The following is a 20956-nucleotide window of genomic DNA, read 5'->3' as shown; positions in this document are numbered from 1 at the left end:
ACCAAACCCAGTCCAAACTGTTCATTTTCAGAGCACATGTTAAAGCCTTTATTTTTTAGAGAATCGCTCCATATGTTCAAGCAAATGCTTTGACTTGTGGCGGATTTTTACTGACTGGTAATTGTGCATGTAATTGATATTTTCTTTTTCTTTTTTTTTTTTACATTTTTTGTTGTTGTTTTGTTTTCTTCTACCTCAGATGATAAGGAAACCTAAATCATCTACCAAGACCTTTGCAGAAGTTCCATCCCAGCCGTGCCTTCACCCTGAAGACTTCAAGCCAGTCTTAGTTATTCATTCTCCTGACACCACTTGCCTTAAACATGTTGCAAATAATGGGACACTAATACTGTCTGTAAATGTCATACTGTTCTGTCCTTAGAGATGATACGTTGTCAGAGATGTAGATATTTGTTGTGAAATTTATGATCAGTATTAAGAAATGTATCAGCATTGATCAACCTTGTAGAGGAAAGTAGCAGGAAAACCCTCAGCTCACCAAATCTAACAATAAGAAAATCACAAGTGTGTTTTTAAGAGTTACTGTTAAAGCCTTTGAGTTGTATTTTTTGATGACAAGAGCCATAAAAGTATGATGTCCGACTTATCAACAACCCAAATAAGCAGTGCAGTCCTCAGTAAAACCACTCAAATTTACTACTGCATTATAGGAACTGTTTTTCTCCATTAGTGTGGGTGTTTGTAGTGTACATATGTGTACAGCGAAATAATCAGTAATTTTTTTTCTGCCTTTAAAAAAATTAAAAGGTTTCTGTTACAAATGTTGATGGCTTTGTGGAAATATGTTTTTCATTGAGACAAACAGAGGTGAAAACACTCGTTGTTTCCCCTCAGATGAAGGTGGGTGTATTGGTGAGGAATTTAGTCTGTATTTTTCAGATGAGGAAATGACACCCAAATATGACATTCCTCTTTTCTGAGGGTGGAGTGGGAACGACACACAACAGTTCAGGAAAAATAACAGCGTCTCTGACAGAAATGGTCTCAAAACAAGCATTGAGCAGCGTCACCTCTGCTGTAAACACCAACCAACAGGACAGTTTCAAACTAAATCATTTTTTTTACCTGAGTATTTTTTTAGCTACGCACTACAACATTAAGCCGCATGATTTCATAAAATATTCTGTTTTCATTTCCTCATAGAGGTTTGAAAATTTCCTCTTGGAATGCTTCAATTCTGTCCTTCCAGGTGGAAAATAAAATGTCTCTGCATCAGGAAAGGAAAGATAACTCCCATAGAGTGCAACCTCTGTCCCAGAGCCTTCTGGGTAGTAGTTTTAGTCAGGAGCTGTCTGAGATGAGGAAGCGCTCCCTCTGGTCAGGAACTATGAATCCTTCTTTCTGTTCGCTCTCTCGCCGGTCTGAAATGATAAAAGCCTGTTTGGGGTCGATCACCACCGCGCCCTCTTTGTCCTGACCAGAGGCCTCCACCTCTGCGTAGGAAGGCCGACTGGAGCCCCGTCGAAATTTCAGGATTGGCCACCGGGTCGGACGCCGCTGTAGGAAAACACAATGGAAAAGTTAGATTTGTATGACGTTATTTCGCTCACCTTCTGTGGTTTAAATTTAATAGAATTTCTTCAAAGTAACAGTAAAACGGTCAAAAAAATTCTTACACACTTGATTTGTTTTAGAATTTTGAAAGCTTTAGTTGGTTTGTCTTGCGGTATACTAAGGTGTCCCAAATATTTACTGTGATTTCATTTTACAGCTTTGGAAATTATCACTGGACCACTGTGACAAAATAAAAAGTCAACATTTGTCATGAATGAAACTTGTGATGGCATTAGTTTTTTGAGAGTGTATGTGAGGCAGAAATCTGGAAAGAGACACACAAAATATTTTCTTTACAAATGTAATGAATAAATGAGTTGTACGTAATGACCCCATAAAACCCAGTATCGATAAATGTACAATTTAAAAGCATGTGATTGTGAAAAACAGTCATATTGAAGGGCTGTTGGATTGAATTTCTAAAAGAGAGGAACAGGTGGTCTAATTCTCTTCAATGCTGCATGAGTGGAGTGGACAGTAATAGAAAGACTGCAACTGAAGTCAATTCAATTCAAGTGTTCATAATAGATCAAATATTTTGGTTTTAACGATTTGCTCTTTTTTAATTCTGTAATCTTTTCTCATGTGGGGCTGCATGAGGTATTTTTCCATAGTCCATACATGTTCACAGCATTACATTGCTTAACTTTTGTGCAGCTAATTGATGTCCACTGGATAAATATTTCATGCAACCTCAAAATCCAAAGCATCGCATCAAGGTAGATTCATTACAGAACTGCAACAAAAAAGTGTGCAAACCACACAAATACATTTCAGGGTGCTTGCTCTTTACCCAAATAAAAATTCCAGATGTTTTCCAGACTTTCTCAAAACTGCCGGTTTTTCCCCAGGCCTTGACTTTATGTATTTTTATAAATGCGTCACTACTTTTTTGGTTGAGATTGTACCCAATGTGGGTGTTAGAAAAGTTTCTTTTAATAAATATATGAATGAATGAATGTATAATTTGCATTAAATTACGTTTTACTGCCAGAAATGTTTTCAAAGCCTATGAAAATCACAAAAGTGCATGGATATCACACAAACAAGTTTCACTAGAATCATTCCAGTACTGACCGGTCAGTGAAAATAATATCGTGTTTTTTACCGCTGCCAAGGAGGTTATGTTTTTGCCGTCGTTGGTTTGTCTGTCTGTCTGTCTGTCTGTGTGCAAGATAACTCATTAAGTTAAGGACGGATTTGGTTGAACATTTCAGCAAATGTTGGTACTGGCACAAGGAACAAATGATTAAATTTTGGTGGTGATTGGGGGTGGGGGGGCCACGGGGGCCCACTGATCTGCGTTGGTGGAGGTCTGCGCTCTCCGAGTGCTTCTAGTTTTATATGCTTTCCTCATTTATTTCTTATCTTACAAGATTATGTGCCTTTGAGCAAACCCTATGACCCTATAACCCTTTTTTTTCTATACTTTACTAAGACTTTCACACAAAATTCCAGACTTTTCAAGGTCTGGAAAACAGCAAGACTTACCTGCGCAAGCACCCTGCTGTTGATGATACACTAGAGATACATTGACATACCATAATAATATTCATGGCCACATAGAACTATTGAAAGGTTTTGCTTGCACTGAAGCTATAGCTATAGCTTTGAGTTTCAAAGTGCAGTAATAACTGTGTGAATACAATAGATAAAAACTAGAATCACAGTGATAAAATGAGCAGATTAAGTATAGCTGTTGGCACTGACCTCCATGAGGAAGAGGCTGACACTGGAGGTAGGATGAGTGTAGATGTAGACAGACAGAAGAACTGCTGCTGCCATGACAACTGTCACCATGATGATGCCCACCAGGAGACCAATCTGCAGCCGCTCATCATTCTGCCCTGCAGTCTCCTCACCCCCTGCTGCACATAAATGACAGTGAAACTCTGTGAGGAAACTCCTACTCACATCTCATGTTCAAATAATGACACTGAAAAAGGCTGAAAATTAATTAAACTTACGCTTTTCATTAATGCGCAAAGAGATCTTTGTGTCATCTACAAAAAGAAGAATAAAGAGGTTCTGTCTCGTGTTTTTTTTAAGATGTCTGGATTTCTTTCATGTGTTTTATGCTGCATCTCAATAGCATTGTTATAGTCCATAATTTTCTCATGTGTGAGGTTTGTGTTATTCTGTTAAAACAAAAAACAGTGACTTTGGCTATGGCATATCCCCCAACACCCACAAAATGGTCAAGTAATACTTTTTAGTGACGTTAACTTTTTTTTTTTTTTTGGAGTGAGTGACAGCAGGGGACTTGAACAGTGTCTCAAGTAGTTTACTGGAAAAAAAACATCCAATGGTTTTGTAACTGCTGTGAAAACAAAGTGATGGCAAACATCACAGACAACACAGCAAAAGACAGTTCGGTAAAAAATTTTTTTTTTTTTTTTTTTTTTCCAATAATGCTCCAGACACAACAAAATGACAGAGGGATGGACATGGGGTTTGCTATATTCCCCCGAATTACACGCCTTAAATCACATTAAATTTTCAATATTTACTCAAAAATAGCCAATGTCCGAATATCAAAGGGAAGCATTATCAATCTATCAATCAAACTTTATTTCTATAGCACTTTTCATACATGGTACATGTAGCACAAAGTGCTTCACAACAAAACCCCCCACTGTCCCGCGGTTGCAAATAAAAATACAAGCAACAAAGTAAAGTTTACAGCAAGGGTTTAATTAAAAGCTAGACTAAAAGATAAGTTTTGAGTTTACTTTTAAAAATATGAACACTTGCAGCGGACCTCAGGTCCTCAGGTAGGCTGTTCCATAGTTTGGGGCCATAAAAGCTGAATGAGGCCTCACCATGAGTCTTAGTGTGGACTCTAGGAACAGTTAAGAGATTACTACCTGAGGACATGAGGGTCCAAGAGGGCTCATATGTTAAAAGCAAATCAGATAAATAAATAGGGCTAAGACCATTAAGAGTTTTAAAAACCACTAAAAGCACTACAAAATCAATCCTGAAGCTCACAGGGAGCCATTAGCTTGTTATTTGTCTGTTTATTAAAAATGTTGATGAATAAAAGCTTCCAGTATTTTCCTTTATGTGATTCAATATGTGTGTATGACACTCTAAGACTCTTAACCATACACCTACACTGGGTACTTGAGACAAAAATAAGAGCTCTCTCATCCTCTGACCCAGCGAGGACACAGAGCGCTACACATACATTGAGTCATCCTTCAGCAGCTGAGGACACTATGCAGTATTTAACATGGCGCTGTATACGCTCAGCTATGAGTCAACAGAGGGCTGGGAAATAGCTGACCACTTGACCCTCACACTGAACACACTGGGCGTGGAAAAATGCAGCAATACAAACATTATTTCATCTGATAGTAATGAGACTGGATGAGACATAACTGTAGCTGGAAACAGGTAATGTAGATACACTTTAAAACCGTTACATGTAGACTGATGTTTGCATGCACCACAGAAAGCATGAAAGACACTTGTCAACCCACCTTGTGCAGGTTTGCTGGTGGGGGGATGTGGGGTGGAAATTGTTCTTCTGTTTGTGCTGCTGTGTGCTGAGGTGTTAGTGACGCTCTGTGTGTTGCTGAGGGAGGAGGAGGTGGAACTGGAGCTCCTCTGTTGCCCTGCGGTCACAGCCACTGCGGTGGTGGTGTGTGTGAAGTGGGAAGATGTGGAGTTTGTGACGTCTGTCATTCGGAGACACCGGGAATCTCTCCTCTGGAAAGCAAACATAAATAAATTCTGGTTCAGACACAGATGAGTAATGCCAGGTTAACTGTGATTTTCTGCAAAATAATGTGAACCTCCTCAGGACAGCCGTGGTCCACCCAGTCCTGACGATAGCGATCAAAACCACTGGAGCATCTGAAGAAGAGTTAGATAATATTATTGGATGAAAGCTCTTTTCTCCCAAAACATTTAAACTTGTCAACTTCTGTCAGCTAGTAGTTTTTGTTAATTGGCCATTGTATTAAATAAAAAAGGACTGATTGGGAATTGCTTTAATAAGGTTATTAAGAGTAGAGCAATACATTACATAATGTAGTAATAATAATAATAATAATAATGGATTGGATTTATATAGCGCTTTTCCAGACACCCAAAGCGCTCTACATTATTAACCCAATGGAATAGTTCCTTTAGTCTTCAGTAAAAGTAACACAATTGACCCTCTTTTTCTGAAAAGTAAAATAATTTGAATATTGGATATCCAAATTAAGTTAATGTATTTATTTTGATGTATTGGATATCCCTAGACCACAGGTGTCAAACATGCAGCCCGGGGGCCAAATCCGGCCCGCCAAAAGGTCCAATCTGGCCCGTAGGATGAATTTGTGAAAAGCAAAATTTACACTGAAGAAATTATCAATCAGTGGTGTAAAATTCATTTTAATTCAAGTTCCACATAATGACTAATAAGATGTCAATTGGGTCATATCAGTAAAATATTATCACAATACCCTATACATAATGACAACTGCAGATTTTATCTTTGTTTTAGTAAAAGAAAAAGTAAAATTACATGAAAATGTTTAGAGTAACAAACTATCCTTTTACAAAGAATGTAAATAACCTGAATATGAACATTCTGAAATGTCTTAAGTGAAGTAAATGCAATTTTACCAATATTCTGCCTGTTACTAAATGTTTTCTGTATTTGTAATTGTCATGTAAGTTGTCATGTAAGTTTTAGAAAAAAAGGGTCAATTGTGTTACTTTTACTGAAGACTAAAGGAACTATTCCATTGGCACATGTAAAGTATAAATTGATAAACCAAGGCAGAATATTGTTAAAATTGCACTTGTTTTTCTTGAGACATTTCAAGTTGTTCATGTTATTCAGATATTTAAGGAAACGTTGTAGATGTAAACATTATCATAATGTAATTTTACTTTTTTCATTGTTCTTATTTTACTGGTCCGGCCCACTCGAGATTGTATTGGGGTGAATATGGCCCCTGAACTAAAATGAGTTTGACACCTCTGCCCTACACCATTTTTTCCAACAGAATAACCAGAGGCTTTTTATAACTACAGCAGGTTTGAATAAATGAGGTTGGCCTCAGCACATATCAGTCCCTCCAGAAAAATGCGCGAAAAAATCTTTGATAATGCAATGAAGTATGCAGAGTTTTTATGTGATTTTATGTAGTAAAATTGTGGGGAATTTGCAAAAAATGCACAGAGTTGCAACTGGAAAACATGCATTTCAATGGAAAAAAAAAAACATTCTTCTCCCACACCTTGTTCTAACGAGGCTACTACTAAATGAAAAATGTCTAATTACATCCTATGATAAGCAAACATACAAGAAGTAAACATACACTACATTACAGAAAGTGCTGGTTATGTTTTAGTTCTTTGTTTTCTAAGCATGGCTCAAATATAGCTTTAACATTCCTGAATCACAAGTGTTGACCCCTGGTTCCCCATGGGTCATATTAATACTGATATCTAAGGACTGAAGCTAGTAAATGCAACGTTCCTGTTTTTAACTTCATTTCCCACCATGCAGTGTGGTACTGGGCTTCCGGTCAACAGAACAATGTGATTGTAAGGCTACTGTATTCTAAAGTAACTAATATCTTCCAAAATATTGGTCCTATCAACTTGCCGGGATATTTAATGTGGAGATGAGACTATCCCTCAACTGTAGGTACCAAATTGGCCAGTTAAAAACATCTCAATTTCTCAGAACTGTGCAGATACACACATACACACACACAGATGCTCTGAGACCTTCTAGTATTATGATATAGATGTTCATATAACATTATTATCGCTGCAAATATTTCGTGCCAGAAAAGTGACTCCAGTGTTGATTTCCTCTTCTGTTCCGTCGTACATTTGCATGGGGTGTAAAATAGTACGCTGCCACTTTTGTGTAGCACACTGGGGTACTGCTTTGGTCTGTCTTTTGCAGATATGTTTGTCGGTAAATGAGCTGCATTTTTCATCATCTTGCAGGATTTTTTCCAAGGCTCGCGGTTAGTTTACCTTCTGTGGATGCATGAGCCGATGATGTTGTGCGTCACTTATTACATCACTACCCATGTCAAGTTACAATGCAATATTTTTTCAACTTTATGTGGGGATAATGAAATCATGCAAGCCCAGCATATTCCATGTATTCTGTGTGGAAATATGCTATTACTGTGGCAAATATGCGCCCTTTTTGAAAAAAATGCGGACCCACGCATAATGTGGCTATTTGCTTGATTATGTATTGAATTAAGTGATCACATAATTGTGTTTTTCTGGAGGGACTGACATATTACCTTTGATCCTGCAAAATATAGTCATAGCAGGACTGAGAACTCTCTGGATCAGGTAAATGAGTAACTCAAGTTTACTGTCCCATTTTAACACCTCTGATTGGGATATGTTTAACCCTTTCATGCGTGAATTATGAGAGCCTTAAACAAGATTTTTTGCCTGAGTGTTTTTATCCATCTTTACACATGAAAAAAAAAACAATGTCATTGAATATTTTTTTATGAACCTATTTTTCATGGAGTTCCAAAAATGTCCACTCAGCTGGACTCCATGCATTTAATTTTTGAAGCAAAAACCATGTATTTACTGATATACTGTGTGAAAACTATTACATTTTTTTTTTTGATGCTGCTAATTTGATGTTTTGTCATTTTAACATACTCTAATGCTAGTTATTACTCACTTTATAGAGATAATATGCCAAAAACAATAAATTGTTTAAAAAAAAAAAACTGTTAATTACAGTCTAATAATAATAACAAGCAATTGATTTACACTCAAACATGTTAGTGCAGATCAGGTTTATCTAGAACAGCAAAGTTACAGTAATGGTATGAATGTCAGTGTATGGGATGATCCACTGTGTTGGCTGAGCTGGAACTAAAACAATAAAAACCATAAATATACAAGAGAACAGCTGTAGAATAGCTGTCCACTGTAGTGACCACTATGCACGAAAGGGTTAAATATATCAAATGAGAGTAAAGTCAGATTAAAAAGTCCAACTGAATTCCCGTTGTACCTCTGTAGGCGACTGCACCAGCTGCAGTTAAAGCCAATCTGAGAGGTGACACATGGACCACAGCTGGAGAACTGGAGACACGCTGAAGACAAAGAGAGACACAGAAGACAGAGGAGGAGGAGACGGGTTTGGCTTAAATACACCCAGTGCATCTTTACAGGCCCTTTACAGATCAGCTGCTACTATTATCATTCTTCTGTACTCACTGGTATTACTGGGAAAATGACTGGTTTCCATGTGTACCTTTAAAAATGACTTACTAGGCAGTGGCAGCATCTCCACAGCTGAAGAATTGGAGATCTTGGACTTGAGGATATCGACTTTGTGATACTCATAAATGGTCCTCCTCCGAACATCTGGAACAGGTCACAAAGCACACAATGTTACTTAAGTATTGGAGAAACCCAGTACGGTGCCGGGTTAAAACACAAAAAACAAAATAATTCATTTGTAGGGACTTCTAAAGAATTTCCCTCACAAGAAATCTACAACTTACTAGGAATCTGCTCTATCTCATGAAGCACCACGAACGCATCAGACAGGCCCACTTTGACAGGATGATGCTCAGTGCTGATGTTGTTCACATCCACAGGAATCTAAGAATCAAAGCCGCATGTGATTCATCTAATTTCTGCATTAACCCATAAAGACCCAAACAACCACCACTGACCAAAACCATCTACTGATCTAAAATGTTTAATACCTGTCGATCCACTAACCGTATCAATACATGAAAATAATTGGTGTAAAATGCAGTTTGTCATCTTTTCATGGTCATCAGATATGACCCATTTCAGAGGCTCAGTAGTTACTGTGGAAGCACCGTCATCTTCTACAACATTGATTCACCAGTAAAACCCATGGAGTCTGACAAATGACAGCAAATAGAGACACTTGGTTTATGCCTAGTTAATGATATATTTTGCTGAAAAAAAATCACTTTTTTCCTTCAGTTTTCATTGTTTTGATATAATAACCTTTGAATTTACTCTGAGCATTTATGAACATCTACATTCATTCATTCATCTTCTGAACCCGCTTTATCCTCACTAGGGTGGCAGGGTGTGCTGGAGCCTATCCCAGCTACCTATGGGTGAAGGCAGGATACATCCTGGATGAGTCGCCAGTTCATCGCAGGGCTGACATATAGAAACAACGAACAACCAATCACTCTCACATTCTGAACATCTACATCAGGGGTTGGCAACCGTAAACACTCAAAGAGCCATTTGGGCCAGTTTCCCATAGAAAAGAAAAGACCGGGAGCCACAAACCCCTTATGAAAACTAAAATGAACCTAAAACTGCATATATCTTTTTTTTTTTTTTTTTTTAACCTTTATGCTATGTATAAAAAAACAATAGCGTGTTGCATTTATAAAATCAATGAACTGCAGTAGAGAAAACCAAATTTTATTTCTGCATGCAATAAAAACATTTAGAACTCAGAAAAAAAAAAGGAAAATGCCGTTCGTTTCTATGTGTTGTCCTTTTATCACATTCAGTGTGCAGTCAGCTGTCAACCTGAATAAAAAAGGACTATCTCACTGAACAATGTCAAATATATTTTGCAAATTAGCAGCCAACTACAATATTTATGTTACCTGGTTAAAGTCATTTTTGCTCCTGACCTTCTTTTTCATTTTCATAAGTGTCAGGGATGGCATTCCATGTTTCAAACACAAGTTTGTCTGGTTTGAGAAGGTTTTCAGTCTCACTCCATTTGTAATTCTGAGCAAGAACATCTTCATCAACAACAGCATCTTCAAGATTAGCTGTCGAGTGTTTCAAACCTTCAAACCGTTTAAACCTTTTGCCATTATTTTATTGAGCAACAAAAAATTAAACACGTCTTATTTTAATGTTACAAGATCACAATAATCTTCAAATTTAGAATTACATGTAAAAACCTAATGAACTAAAATAAAATAAATTTTAATTAAATACTCATTATTCATTTTCCTAAAGCCACAGGGAGCCATAGCAGAGGGATGAAAGAGCCACATGCGGCTCCGGAGCTGTGGGTTGCCGACCCCTGATCTACATGACTAGTGAATTAAATATAGAAAAATACATGATTTTAACTGAAAAAACAAAATACAGGGGATAATATTATAATAAATGGCGTTAAATCACCCAGGAAAGGTTAGAACAGAGAAAAAAATATTTGGTAACTGACACAAAAGCAGCACTGGGTCTTTATGGGTTAAAAAAAACTATTCAGTGATTAAATAAGGGAAGGCAGCTACCTCTTTATAGGTGAAGACGATACGTCCGTCACTGTGCAGAATGGCCTGAAAGGTGAAAGTCCCCGCATTAACATTGTCCTGCAGGTGTATGTGGTTCCACTGCACCACCAGCGTAGTGCCTACAGGGGAGAATAAGAACGTAACCATGCAGTGTAGTTCAGTGAAAATAAATAATGCACAGGAGGCTAGGACACTGGTTAAATGACAATGATGCACGTTTCACATACTTTCTTACCATTATCACAGTAAAAGACACTGGAGTTTTTGGAAAGGCTAAGGTCAAAGTTCGCCATCAAAGGGGCGATGTACTGAGTGGCTGTGAGGAGCTGGTGCATTACATCTCCAGTATAAATAAAACCTGGGAAATAAACAAACAGAGCATCAAGGCTTTAGTTGGCACCACAAACACAATCAGCAACAATTTATTATTGCGACCCACAAAATGAGCCTTTATAGGATCATGTAATACCTAATTCAAATGTTACTCCATATTTATATCACATACTGGTAGTAAGTCATTTGGTAAATTTAGTTCTAGTGTTGTGTTTCCACAGAAGACTTCAAATAAAACTTAAACTTAAAAATCCACCCCAAAGCTATGTGGATTAAAACTGTTTAAATTAGATGCATGTATCTCTTTTACAGACTATAGTCAAAACATATAAAGAAAATATAAAGACCAGTCTTCAGCTGAAACAGCACTCAAAATACACGATACATACAAGACATGAGGTCAGTATTCTCAATAGTAACTACAAATCTTCAGCTACATTATAAACTTTAATGTCATTTTGCACCTTCATCATACTGAACATTACAGTTTATTTTTGCACCTTACAGTTTAATTCTATAGAGGGTCTGCACGTGACGTCACCGCTAGCAGAAGTCACCGTGGTTCCGCCCACTGAGTGGCAGAAAGAGGGAGATGAGTGGCAGCGTTGGCTTCAATACTGTCTAAACTGAAGAACAATATTTAATAAAAAATGAGGAAGAGCTGTTGTGCGATTGATTGTATGAACAGGTTCTTAAAGCAGTCAGAGCTATCGTTTTACAGACACTGAAAGACAAAGAACAGAGAAGGAGATGGATCCCCAAATCAAGGAAACCAAACCTAGATCTGTGGATCCCGTTTGGTGTCAGCTAACATTCATTTATGCTGTATTTTTGAGTCCAATCAGACCTTAAATTACATATTGTTTTGGCTAACGGTACTTCTTAGTAAAGCTCTTGGTTTCCTGATCAGATCTTTCATGGTTTTTGTCTTCATTTTGTGATTCTGAACCTTGTGCTCCTACATGATTAGTAAACTAACTGAAACTGAGGTTAACCCAGTTTTTCAAATATGGGGGAACTGGAGAATAAAGCTACGACGGAGTATTAGGACCACATAAGTAAATAAAAACACTTGTCACTACGAGAATAGTCATAAAATGTCGATATAAAACCTGTAATTTTATGAGAATAAAGTCGAATACAAAAAGAATCACAATGTTATGAGAATAAAGTCGTAGCTCTAAAAAAACTCATAATTTAACAAAAATGTCATTCGCTTATGAGATTAAAGTCGTCATATTCCGACAATAAAGCCATAATATTACAAGAATAATGAAACCATGTATATTTGTTTCAGGTCAAAATAGCGCTGATCCCCTCCACCCTGGGTGTCAGGATCCTCCATTTGCGTCCACGTCAGTGTTCATGGACCACTTGTTCTTTGGTAGCTCGTACAGATCCATGTCCAGTCCAATTGTCCTTCATTTAATTTCATATTTCACATTTTGCCGGTCTTGCTATGTTTACTGCTATACTCTGTCATGTTGAGCAGGTTGGTTTAAGACACTCAGTCTGACTTAGAGGGGCGTGGCCCGGGGGGGAAGTGACGTATGTGCATACCCTCTATAGGTATGTTTTATCCACATCTATTTTTATACTTATAATTTAGTATGCATAGTGTGTTTGCACCTTGTGTGTCATACTGCTGCTACACTGTAATTCCCCAGTTTGGGATCAATCAATCAATCAAACAAACTATCTATCTATCTGATGTGCTACATGATGTGTGAATTTCACTTTACCTCCCGTGGCCACTGTTATTTCCTTTAGGATATGACCGTAGAAAGGAAAGTCAAAAGAAAGGTTCACTCTCTGAAAACAAAGAAAGTTCACAAAGTTCACAGTGATCTGTGTTGTATGACTTGGTTTTATACGACTCAAAACAGAAGCGAACATTTTATGCAGGAGAAATATCTATTTTTTTTGCATAAAACAATAATTTCCTCTTTCCTGCGACTCTCTTTACGCACATACCTCAGCCTGTCTGTGAGTACTGGACAGGAAGCCGCGGACCCTCCAGTCATCCTCCTCCATCTCATCAATATTCACCCACAGCTCTTTACTGGCCGTGTCTCCAGAACCATAGATTTTAGACGTGTAGTAGGCATGATCAATGTTCTGTCCACAAAACATTTTAGTTTGTAGAAACGTTACTGCAGGGTTACACAGAACCAGAATGAAAAAGTGGATTTTTTTCATGAAGACCCAGATCAACAGACTGATGAGTATAAAAAGGAAAATATGCAACGCAAACACAATAAGAGCAAAACACATGTCAAAAAATAATACCCAATTTGTCTTTTTTGATGTTACAATGTCATTGGCATTTTTAACAGTATCTAATGAAATTGTGTCAGGAAACCATGGCAATAACAACACAACACATTCTGCATATTTTCATGTCCTATAGCTCAGTTCGTATCATTTATATTTTTACATTTGCAGCTAATGTTATTCCATCCTTCACATTAACGGGCAAACATAAAACTTCACGATGTTAAATCCAAAACATCTTTTCGCAGTCAAATAACCTCACCACAATCTGTGTAGCGTCATCGTGTCCCTCCTCCATCAACAGGTCCGGCTCATCTGGTCCAAGCTGGTCTCTGTAGTGGCTCCTCTTATCTGCAGTCCAGCCAGGGGCCCCAGGCCTGGACGTCCACCTCCGCTCTCTGGGCTCCAGATTCTCTCTGGATACATATGAGCTTTGTTCTGGAAACAAAGAGTCCATTCAGTAAAACAGAACTTACTAACAAATACCTGTGGATTAGTATCAATTTATAACATTGAAAGTTCACGGTCATAGGAACTGTATATTATTACATTAAGTTTTACATTATAACAAGATAATTTACTGTCATAGAGACATACAAACCTATGACTTATGAATTAACATATACTGCCCAGTCAAAACAACAATGACTAAAATCAGAAACACAGTATTCCTTTGGACCATCTTAAGTCTTAATTATGGGATGCATTCACCGTGGTACAATTTATACCACAAAATGCTTATGCAATGTCATAATAAATGTCACAACATCTATATGTCAGACTTAATTTTTCTCAAAAATCTTGTACTAATGATGAGGGAGTCAGATTTGTGTGTCAAGTCTTCTCCATTACATCCCAAAGATTCTCAGTGGGGTTCAGGTCTGGACTGTGTGGTGGCCGATCCATATGAAACCCATCTTTCACAATTCCAGCCTGATGAATCCTGGTCATCTTGGAATATGTCTGTGTCATTAAGGAAGAAACAGTCCACTCCTGTTCAGACTTGGTTATTCAGTATATTCAGGTTCAGTTGACCTCATTTTATGCACGTATAACTTTAATAAACCTAGACCTGACCAACTGAGCCGACCCCAGATCATAGCACTGCCCCCACAGGTTTGTACTGAATTACTAGGCATGATGGGTAATCACTTCCTCCACCTCTCTCCTCACTGATACACCCATCACTCTGGAACAGGATCAATCTGGACTCATCAGACCACAGGACCCATTTCCACTGAAACACAGTCCAGTCTTCATACTATATACATATTAATCACTGCAGTAATTATCCATTGGAAGGATCTGAATGCTTCTCTTAGTTAAATACAGGTTGTATTTTTTTTTTATTGGCCAGTCTGTGTATATTACTATTTATCTTGTTAATGTGACACTTTTTACATTATGCAATTATACTGTAAATGTGTAAATATGTATGTATAGTATATGCATGAACAGAAAAAGTTGCTGAAATAGCATATACTTTTTTATATTTTCCTGTTTTACTCTTAAATATTCTGCATGTCATCTGCACTTTGTTTCCAGTATTTTTGCTGCTTTATTGATCCATGATGGGATCAATAAAGTCATATCTTAATGCAAAACCTTACTTCCTAATATGAAGTGTTTCATCATATATTGTCATTTATATTGCTATAACGTAACTGTGTCTTGTGATAAGTTTTTACTTAATAATGACATGAAAAGCATCCTGTTATAGGAATATACTTAACAAATTATAAGTGGATACAAACCTGTTTTCCATTTTCTAGAGGCGAAGCTATGTGTTTAGATGTTCCAGCAATCAAAATATATAAAATCACCTATGATACATAATAAAGAAAAAACTCATATTTGAGCTATGACCTGAACTATTTTACATTCTATTATCAAAATAGTTGCCTATATCCTGTGTTGATTAGTTAGCTAGTTAATCATATTTGTGCATGTTTGTGGAAGTAGATGAATTTGCCTCTTCACACAGGAGTAAATCATCTCATGTATCTTGTGTTTCCAGGACATAAAGACATCCTGAACAGTGCCATGTGGCCACCCTCACTCTGCCCCTCCAGTGACAGCAGTGAATCCGGACTTTCTTCTTCACAGTGAAGGGTGAAGGCATGCTTCACATTCTTCACACCAGCAGATCCAGGACCAGGCAGCCATGTGAGGCCAGGACTAGAGACCTGTCACATGGGTTAGAGGGTGGTGGTGTCACTATTCTATGGGCACACCTGACCATAGAACCACAGTCAAAAAAAAAAAAAAAAAAACATGATATAGTGAAAAGAGCACATATAGTGGAAGATACTGTTAACTTACTGTTTACAATTAGTCACCTGCACTTTACCCTAATTTTCAGATTGAATAAACCTAATATCTCACAGGAAATTTAACACTGAGAAAATAAACCAAACTTTAAAAAAAAAACAAAAAAAAAAGAAAACAGTGGCAGCAGAGGCTCATTATCTTTCATGATTCACTTCAAATTGAAAACTCTCCACTTCCTCTTTGGTGTAAATATAAACAGAAAAATACTGTGACATTTAGATAAAGTTAGTTAAAATATCCTAATGTATGAATAATTCATACATCATAAGTAACTACAGCAGTGGTTCCCAACCTTTTTTGGCTCGTGACCGCACTTTAACATCACAAATTTCTGGTGACCCCAGACATTCAAAACAGACTTTTTTTTTTTTTTTTTTTGCTAAAATTAACTTGTTTTTGATCCAAATTTGCCTAGTTTGCCATACTATGTTGCAAATAAACGTTAATTTTAGACATTTTGGCTATATAATGTATATTATTATGGACAGAGGCAGTAAAACCAGGTGTAGATTACTGCGCAAAGTGAGAATTTTATTTTCCTTGGTCAGGATATGCACAATCAGTCCAGCTTGTGCTTACAAGGCTGACAATTAATACTGAACAAACAAGAACTCAAACTATGAATTATGAAAGAGCTGCAGCATCTGAAACTGACCACACTGAACATTTGACAAATAAACAGAACCACAGTGCTGCAGTTTCAACTTATTTATGTATATGTATTGTATAATGTATTGTATATGTATTTATGTATTGTGATTGTCTCTCTAAACTCACCATATATATTTTTATTAGTAATTTTTTATTTTTTATCAATTACTAGAAATTCCAGGTGACCCCATGTGGGGTCCGGACCCCAAGGTTGAAAAACACTGAGCTACAGTGTCAGTGATAAATTTTGGCACTATGTTAGCTAGCTTGCCTAAATGCATTTTTCTTTTAATTATTTTCTCCCTTATTGGATATAAAAGTAGTTGCAGCTATTACTGACATAAAATTACTCTAAAATTCAGGACTGTGGAGAAAATTATTTTACTTTATACAAAATATATGAACGCAATGAAAGTTAGCATTAGCTAGCAATAACTTAGAAAAATTCACACACAAGGAATGGATTTTTTCTTTCTTTCTTTTTTTTACTTACCATTGATAGACTTCAGCAGTGTGAAGCTTGTGTGAAACAGTGAAATAATAAGCAGTCCTGTGAGGAGGTAGACAGTCTGTGTCTTCATCGCCGTCCTTTTTCCAAACGCAAACTAATGCAGATATTGTAGACAGTGTACAAGTGCACAGGTCAGCTAACCTGTGACAGTTTATACAAGATTAAAAAAGGTTCCAGGCATAGTTTAAAACGGAGTTAATTCAAAGCTAACTGTGTGGTTTGAAGTAGGGTATACCTCCATGTCCACCTCTAAACTGTCCACAGATGAACAACTTTGTGCCAGTGTGTGTGGTTTTTTTTGGGGTTTTTTTTGGTTTTTTTTGTAACTAGTCTGGAACTGTGGGACTGATGCTTAGTGATGGGTCGGTCCCAAACTGTTAAAGCAGCACGTGATTGGTCAAGATGTGTGGTGACGTTTGTGCGTCCACGCGGAGCAGAAGGAAGAGGGGCGGGGTCACAGCCACAGTGTAGTGGACACATGGAGTTGGCCCCAGAGCACAACACAGGCCTGTCAACAGAGCAGGCCATGGGAAGGTCTGCACTGCTTCTGAATGGTAGCAATATACAGGGTGGGGAAGCAAAATTTACAATATTATAAGGCAGGGATTGAAAAACAGTGTATGACCAATTAGTTTATTGAAAGTCATGAGAATTTAAATCTTCAAATCATATTTTACTGCATTTCTAACGGTCTTGTTGTCTACCTCAAGTTCAATTGCCATTTTTCTCATGGATTTGGTTGGATCCTTTAGGATTTTGGATTTGAGAGCTTTAATAAAAGCTTTGGTACGTTTTTTGTTGCTTCCTCCACTTCCAGACTTTCTCCAACTATTTTTGAAATCTCCTTTGGTGTGACGAGTGCATTCAGCAAATCACACACTCTTTGACGTTTGCTTTCCTGATTACTCATATGGGCAAAAGTTTCTGAAAAGGTATGGATAATAGTGTTAGGTATGATTATGACATCAATATATGTTTGGTTTCAAAACAATTGACGTAGTGCCTGCTGAGAAAAAACAACTAAATGTTCATTGTAAATTTTGCTTCCCCACCCTGTACAAGATAAGAAATGTAACAATAAGCAGATAAGGACAATTTTTCAAGATAAAAAAAAAGTTTTCACCACGAGGAAAATTTTATTAGGCCCGAGCCGAGTAAAGCCAGCGCAGGGCCTATTGAGTCTGCAGTGGGCGCATGGGGACGAAATCGCCAGTGACGCGGTCGCCTTTCGCCACTGTCGCCACTCTCACACATAGTCACATTCACGGCACTGAGACCTTTCCGAAGATGTATATGACATGTGCACAAATCGCATATTTACACCTGCTCAGAATGAATGGGAGTCAATGGGACACGCCCACTCGGGGTCAGTCATGTGTGTGTAAGTGCACGACACGTGACATCTGACCCCACAGACATGTGGGGGACCTCGAGAGCTTTCACATAAGGCCAAATACGTGGTTGCCACGGAAACGGCTATATTGTTCTTGCTCAGATTCTTATTATTTTTCTTTAATTTTATTTATTTTTCTTCTCCTGCTCTTTGAGCTCAAATTTGACCCCCTGAACATTTACGAAAACTCACCAAATTTTGCCCAAAATTCAGGAGTGCGAGAAATTGAATTTACATATAGGTTTCGTAGATGTCGGTAAAGAAATGTTGATGCAGCGCCCCCTTGAAAAGTGGAAATGCATTGCGCCAATGGGAGCGCATCCAACATAAAGTTCATCGTAGAGCCACGAAAATCAGTAGACAGATTCATCATGAAGAGACAAAAAAAAATATATTATTATGGCCACGCCCCAAAACCAACCCTTAGTCGGCCATATTGGATTGAAATTTCCAAAATGCTGAGTCAGCGTTTTTGCTGACGTTGTATTTTAACTATCTCCTAGTAAGCCGTTTGGCCAAATGAGCTCAAAATAGGAGTACAGTATCTAGAGAAGTGGGGCATCAAAAGTTAGCCGAATTTTTTGAATCGGTGTCACCGTTTTTGCGCGACGAGGTTGCAAACTTTGCGAAGTTTTTTCGAAAATTTACCATCACAAAAATTGCTTCACCTTAGACATACAAACACCGATTTGGCTGAAATTTGACTCAGACGTCCATCTCCCAGGCCTACACCCATTTATTAAAAGAAATTGAAATTTCGCACTATAGCGCCCCCTACAAATGTACATTTACAAAAATGACATCAGTTCGGACATACGAACACCGATTTGGCTCAAATTTGACTCAGACATCTGTTTCCCAGGCCTACACCTATTTATCAAAGAAACCTCAATTTTGCACTACAGCGCCCCCTACAAAAATTTTTAATATTTTCTTTTATTAAAATTGCTTCAGTTCGGACATACGAACACCGATTTGGCTCAAATTTGACTCAGACGTCTATCTCTCAGGCCTACACCCATTTATCAGAAAAATTTGAAATTCGGTGCCATAGCGCCCCCTACAATTTCACCTTTATGAAAATTACTTCAGGTTAGACATACGAACACCAATTTGGCTCAAATTTGAATCAGTTGTCAATCTCCAAGGCCTACACCCATTTATCAAAAGAAATTGCCACTTCGCTCAGTAGCGCCCCCTACAAATTTACCTTCACGAAAATTGCATTAATTCGGACATACGAACACCAATTTGGCTCAAATTTGACTCAGTGGTACATCTCGCAGGCGTACACCCATTCAGTGGAAGAAATTTAATTTTACTTGCATAGCGCCCCCTTCAAATTTACTTACACAAAAATTTCTTTAGTTCGGACATACAAATAAATATTTGCCTCAAATTTGAATCAGTTGTCAATCTCCCAGGCCTTCACCCATTCATCAGAAGACATTGAAATTTGGTGCTAGAGTGCCACCTGCTGAACGATGGACATACTCCTACTGGACGTGCCCTTGGCTAGGGCCTTTAGATGCCGCTTGCGGCTTTAATTGGCACTTATAATGGCAATCTAGCTACAAAAAAATGCCTCTTGTGGATTTTGAAGCCATTTCCAACTCGTGATGGTGTGTAAAAACAAGGTCTGCCATGGATGTGTGTTTAATATTTTATTTACTTGCAAATCTTAAAAAAAAAACACCTACAAAAGGGGCTGAATGACTTAAAATGAGCTCATATACAAAAGGACAAAAAAATTACTAATAACACCCATTCACGGTCACACACACAGGCACGGTTGAAAAACTGTGTGGCTTCCCATGGCTCAAAAATCTTCTCTGATCACTTGCGTCTCCCTTATATAACCTCTGCCTGGCTAATTACTACCTATGCCCACAGGTGTGCAGGTGACCCTAGCAACCAAGTGCCTCACCACAAATACTCGCCCACTTTCACACATACAAACACACACACGCAGCACAAATCTAAATTGGCTACAACAGCACTCTTATTTCGAGGACATAGACTGGGAAAAAAACAGGGCTTTCACCTCACAAATACTGTATCCATAACAAAGTCAAAGAAATTAATTTCAAAGTTCTTCACAAGATATATCCTGTCAACTCTTTCATTTCAAAATTCAAGGATGTAAAAGTAAGTAAGTCCTGTGTTTTTTGTGGACAAACCATTTGTTTTTTTCATGTAACGTCACTAAACAATTTTGGTCTGACTTGTGTTCTTATATCTTCACCCAAGTTAACATATCATACTGTTTTTCCCTGAGAGATGTTATCTGTTATTATGAAAATGAGAACAAATATCTGCAATATTTAGTTAATTTTTTTTTATTTTATTGGGTAAATATTTCATTCATAGAAAAATTTCAGCTTCTAAACCAACCTTTCCTCATTTTTTAACTGAATTCAACTCACTTTATAACTCATTAAGCCTTGTTAATAATACAAAGAATAGAACTTTTCTGGAAAGCTATGACAAGTTATTTAATAAATCTTCTGACTGATGAAATTTTACACAAGAGATTATTTATGTCTATTTATTTATTTGGTTTGGTTTTGTATATGTATTGTTGAAAATGTATTCTGTGCATGTACTGATTTTATGATTGTATTT

At 37.5% G+C, this 20956-nt stretch overlaps 2 protein-coding genes across 4 annotated transcripts in view; one reads left to right on the top strand and one right to left on the bottom strand.

The window, feature by feature from the left end:
- Nucleotides 1–786, top strand: part of myripa (myosin VIIA and Rab interacting protein a) — a 71543-nt gene extending 70757 nt beyond the window's left edge. For all 3 annotated transcript variants that reach the window (XM_030160093.1, XM_030160094.1, XM_030160096.1), the window contains one exon: nucleotides 200–786. In XM_030160093.1, the coding sequence (XP_030015953.1) occupies nucleotides 200–216 (17 nt within the window). In that variant the 3' untranslated portion in view covers nucleotides 217–786. The remainder of the gene's footprint in view (nucleotides 1–199) is intronic.
- Nucleotides 787–865: 79 nt separating this feature from the next.
- plxdc2a (plexin domain containing 2a) lies at nucleotides 866–17160 on the bottom strand. The gene is made up of 14 exons (XM_030160101.1): nucleotides 16921–17160; nucleotides 13708–13883; nucleotides 13146–13289; nucleotides 12914–12983; nucleotides 11074–11196; nucleotides 10839–10957; nucleotides 9087–9186; nucleotides 8851–8946; nucleotides 8591–8672; nucleotides 5376–5436; nucleotides 5061–5289; nucleotides 3543–3578; nucleotides 3286–3443; nucleotides 866–1518 (listed from the first exon to the last, which is right to left on the bottom strand). The coding sequence occupies exons 1-14, from the start codon at nucleotides 17006–17008 to the stop codon at nucleotides 1303–1305; spliced, it is 1698 nt and encodes a 565-aa protein (XP_030015961.1). The 5' UTR covers nucleotides 17009–17160; the 3' UTR covers nucleotides 866–1302.
- Between the last annotated feature and the right edge of the window lie 3796 nt (nucleotides 17161–20956).

Source organism: Sphaeramia orbicularis, chromosome 17 (assembly GCF_902148855.1).
Source record: "Sphaeramia orbicularis chromosome 17, fSphaOr1.1, whole genome shotgun sequence".
Taxonomy (NCBI): Eukaryota; Metazoa; Chordata; class Actinopteri; order Kurtiformes; family Apogonidae; genus Sphaeramia; species Sphaeramia orbicularis.
Note: the sequence above shows the minus strand (reverse complement) of the source record. Positions and strands in the feature narration are given on the sequence as shown.

What these genes read in the sequence shown, in the direction of transcription:
- plxdc2a (XM_030160101.1), bottom strand. Translation starts at nt 17,008, where the DNA reads ATGAAGACACAGACTGTCTACCTCCTCACAGGACTGCTTATTATTTCA. An exon ending in GTACTCACAGACAGGCTGAG is followed by an intron (nt 12,984 to 13,145) that starts GTATGTGCGTAA and finishes CTTTGTTTTCAG; the next exon opens with AGAGTGAACCTTTCTTTTGA. An exon ending in TGTCTTTTACTGTGATAATG is followed by an intron (nt 10,958 to 11,073) that starts GTAAGAAAGTAT and finishes TCTCCCCTGTAG; the next exon opens with GCACTACGCTGGTGGTGCAG.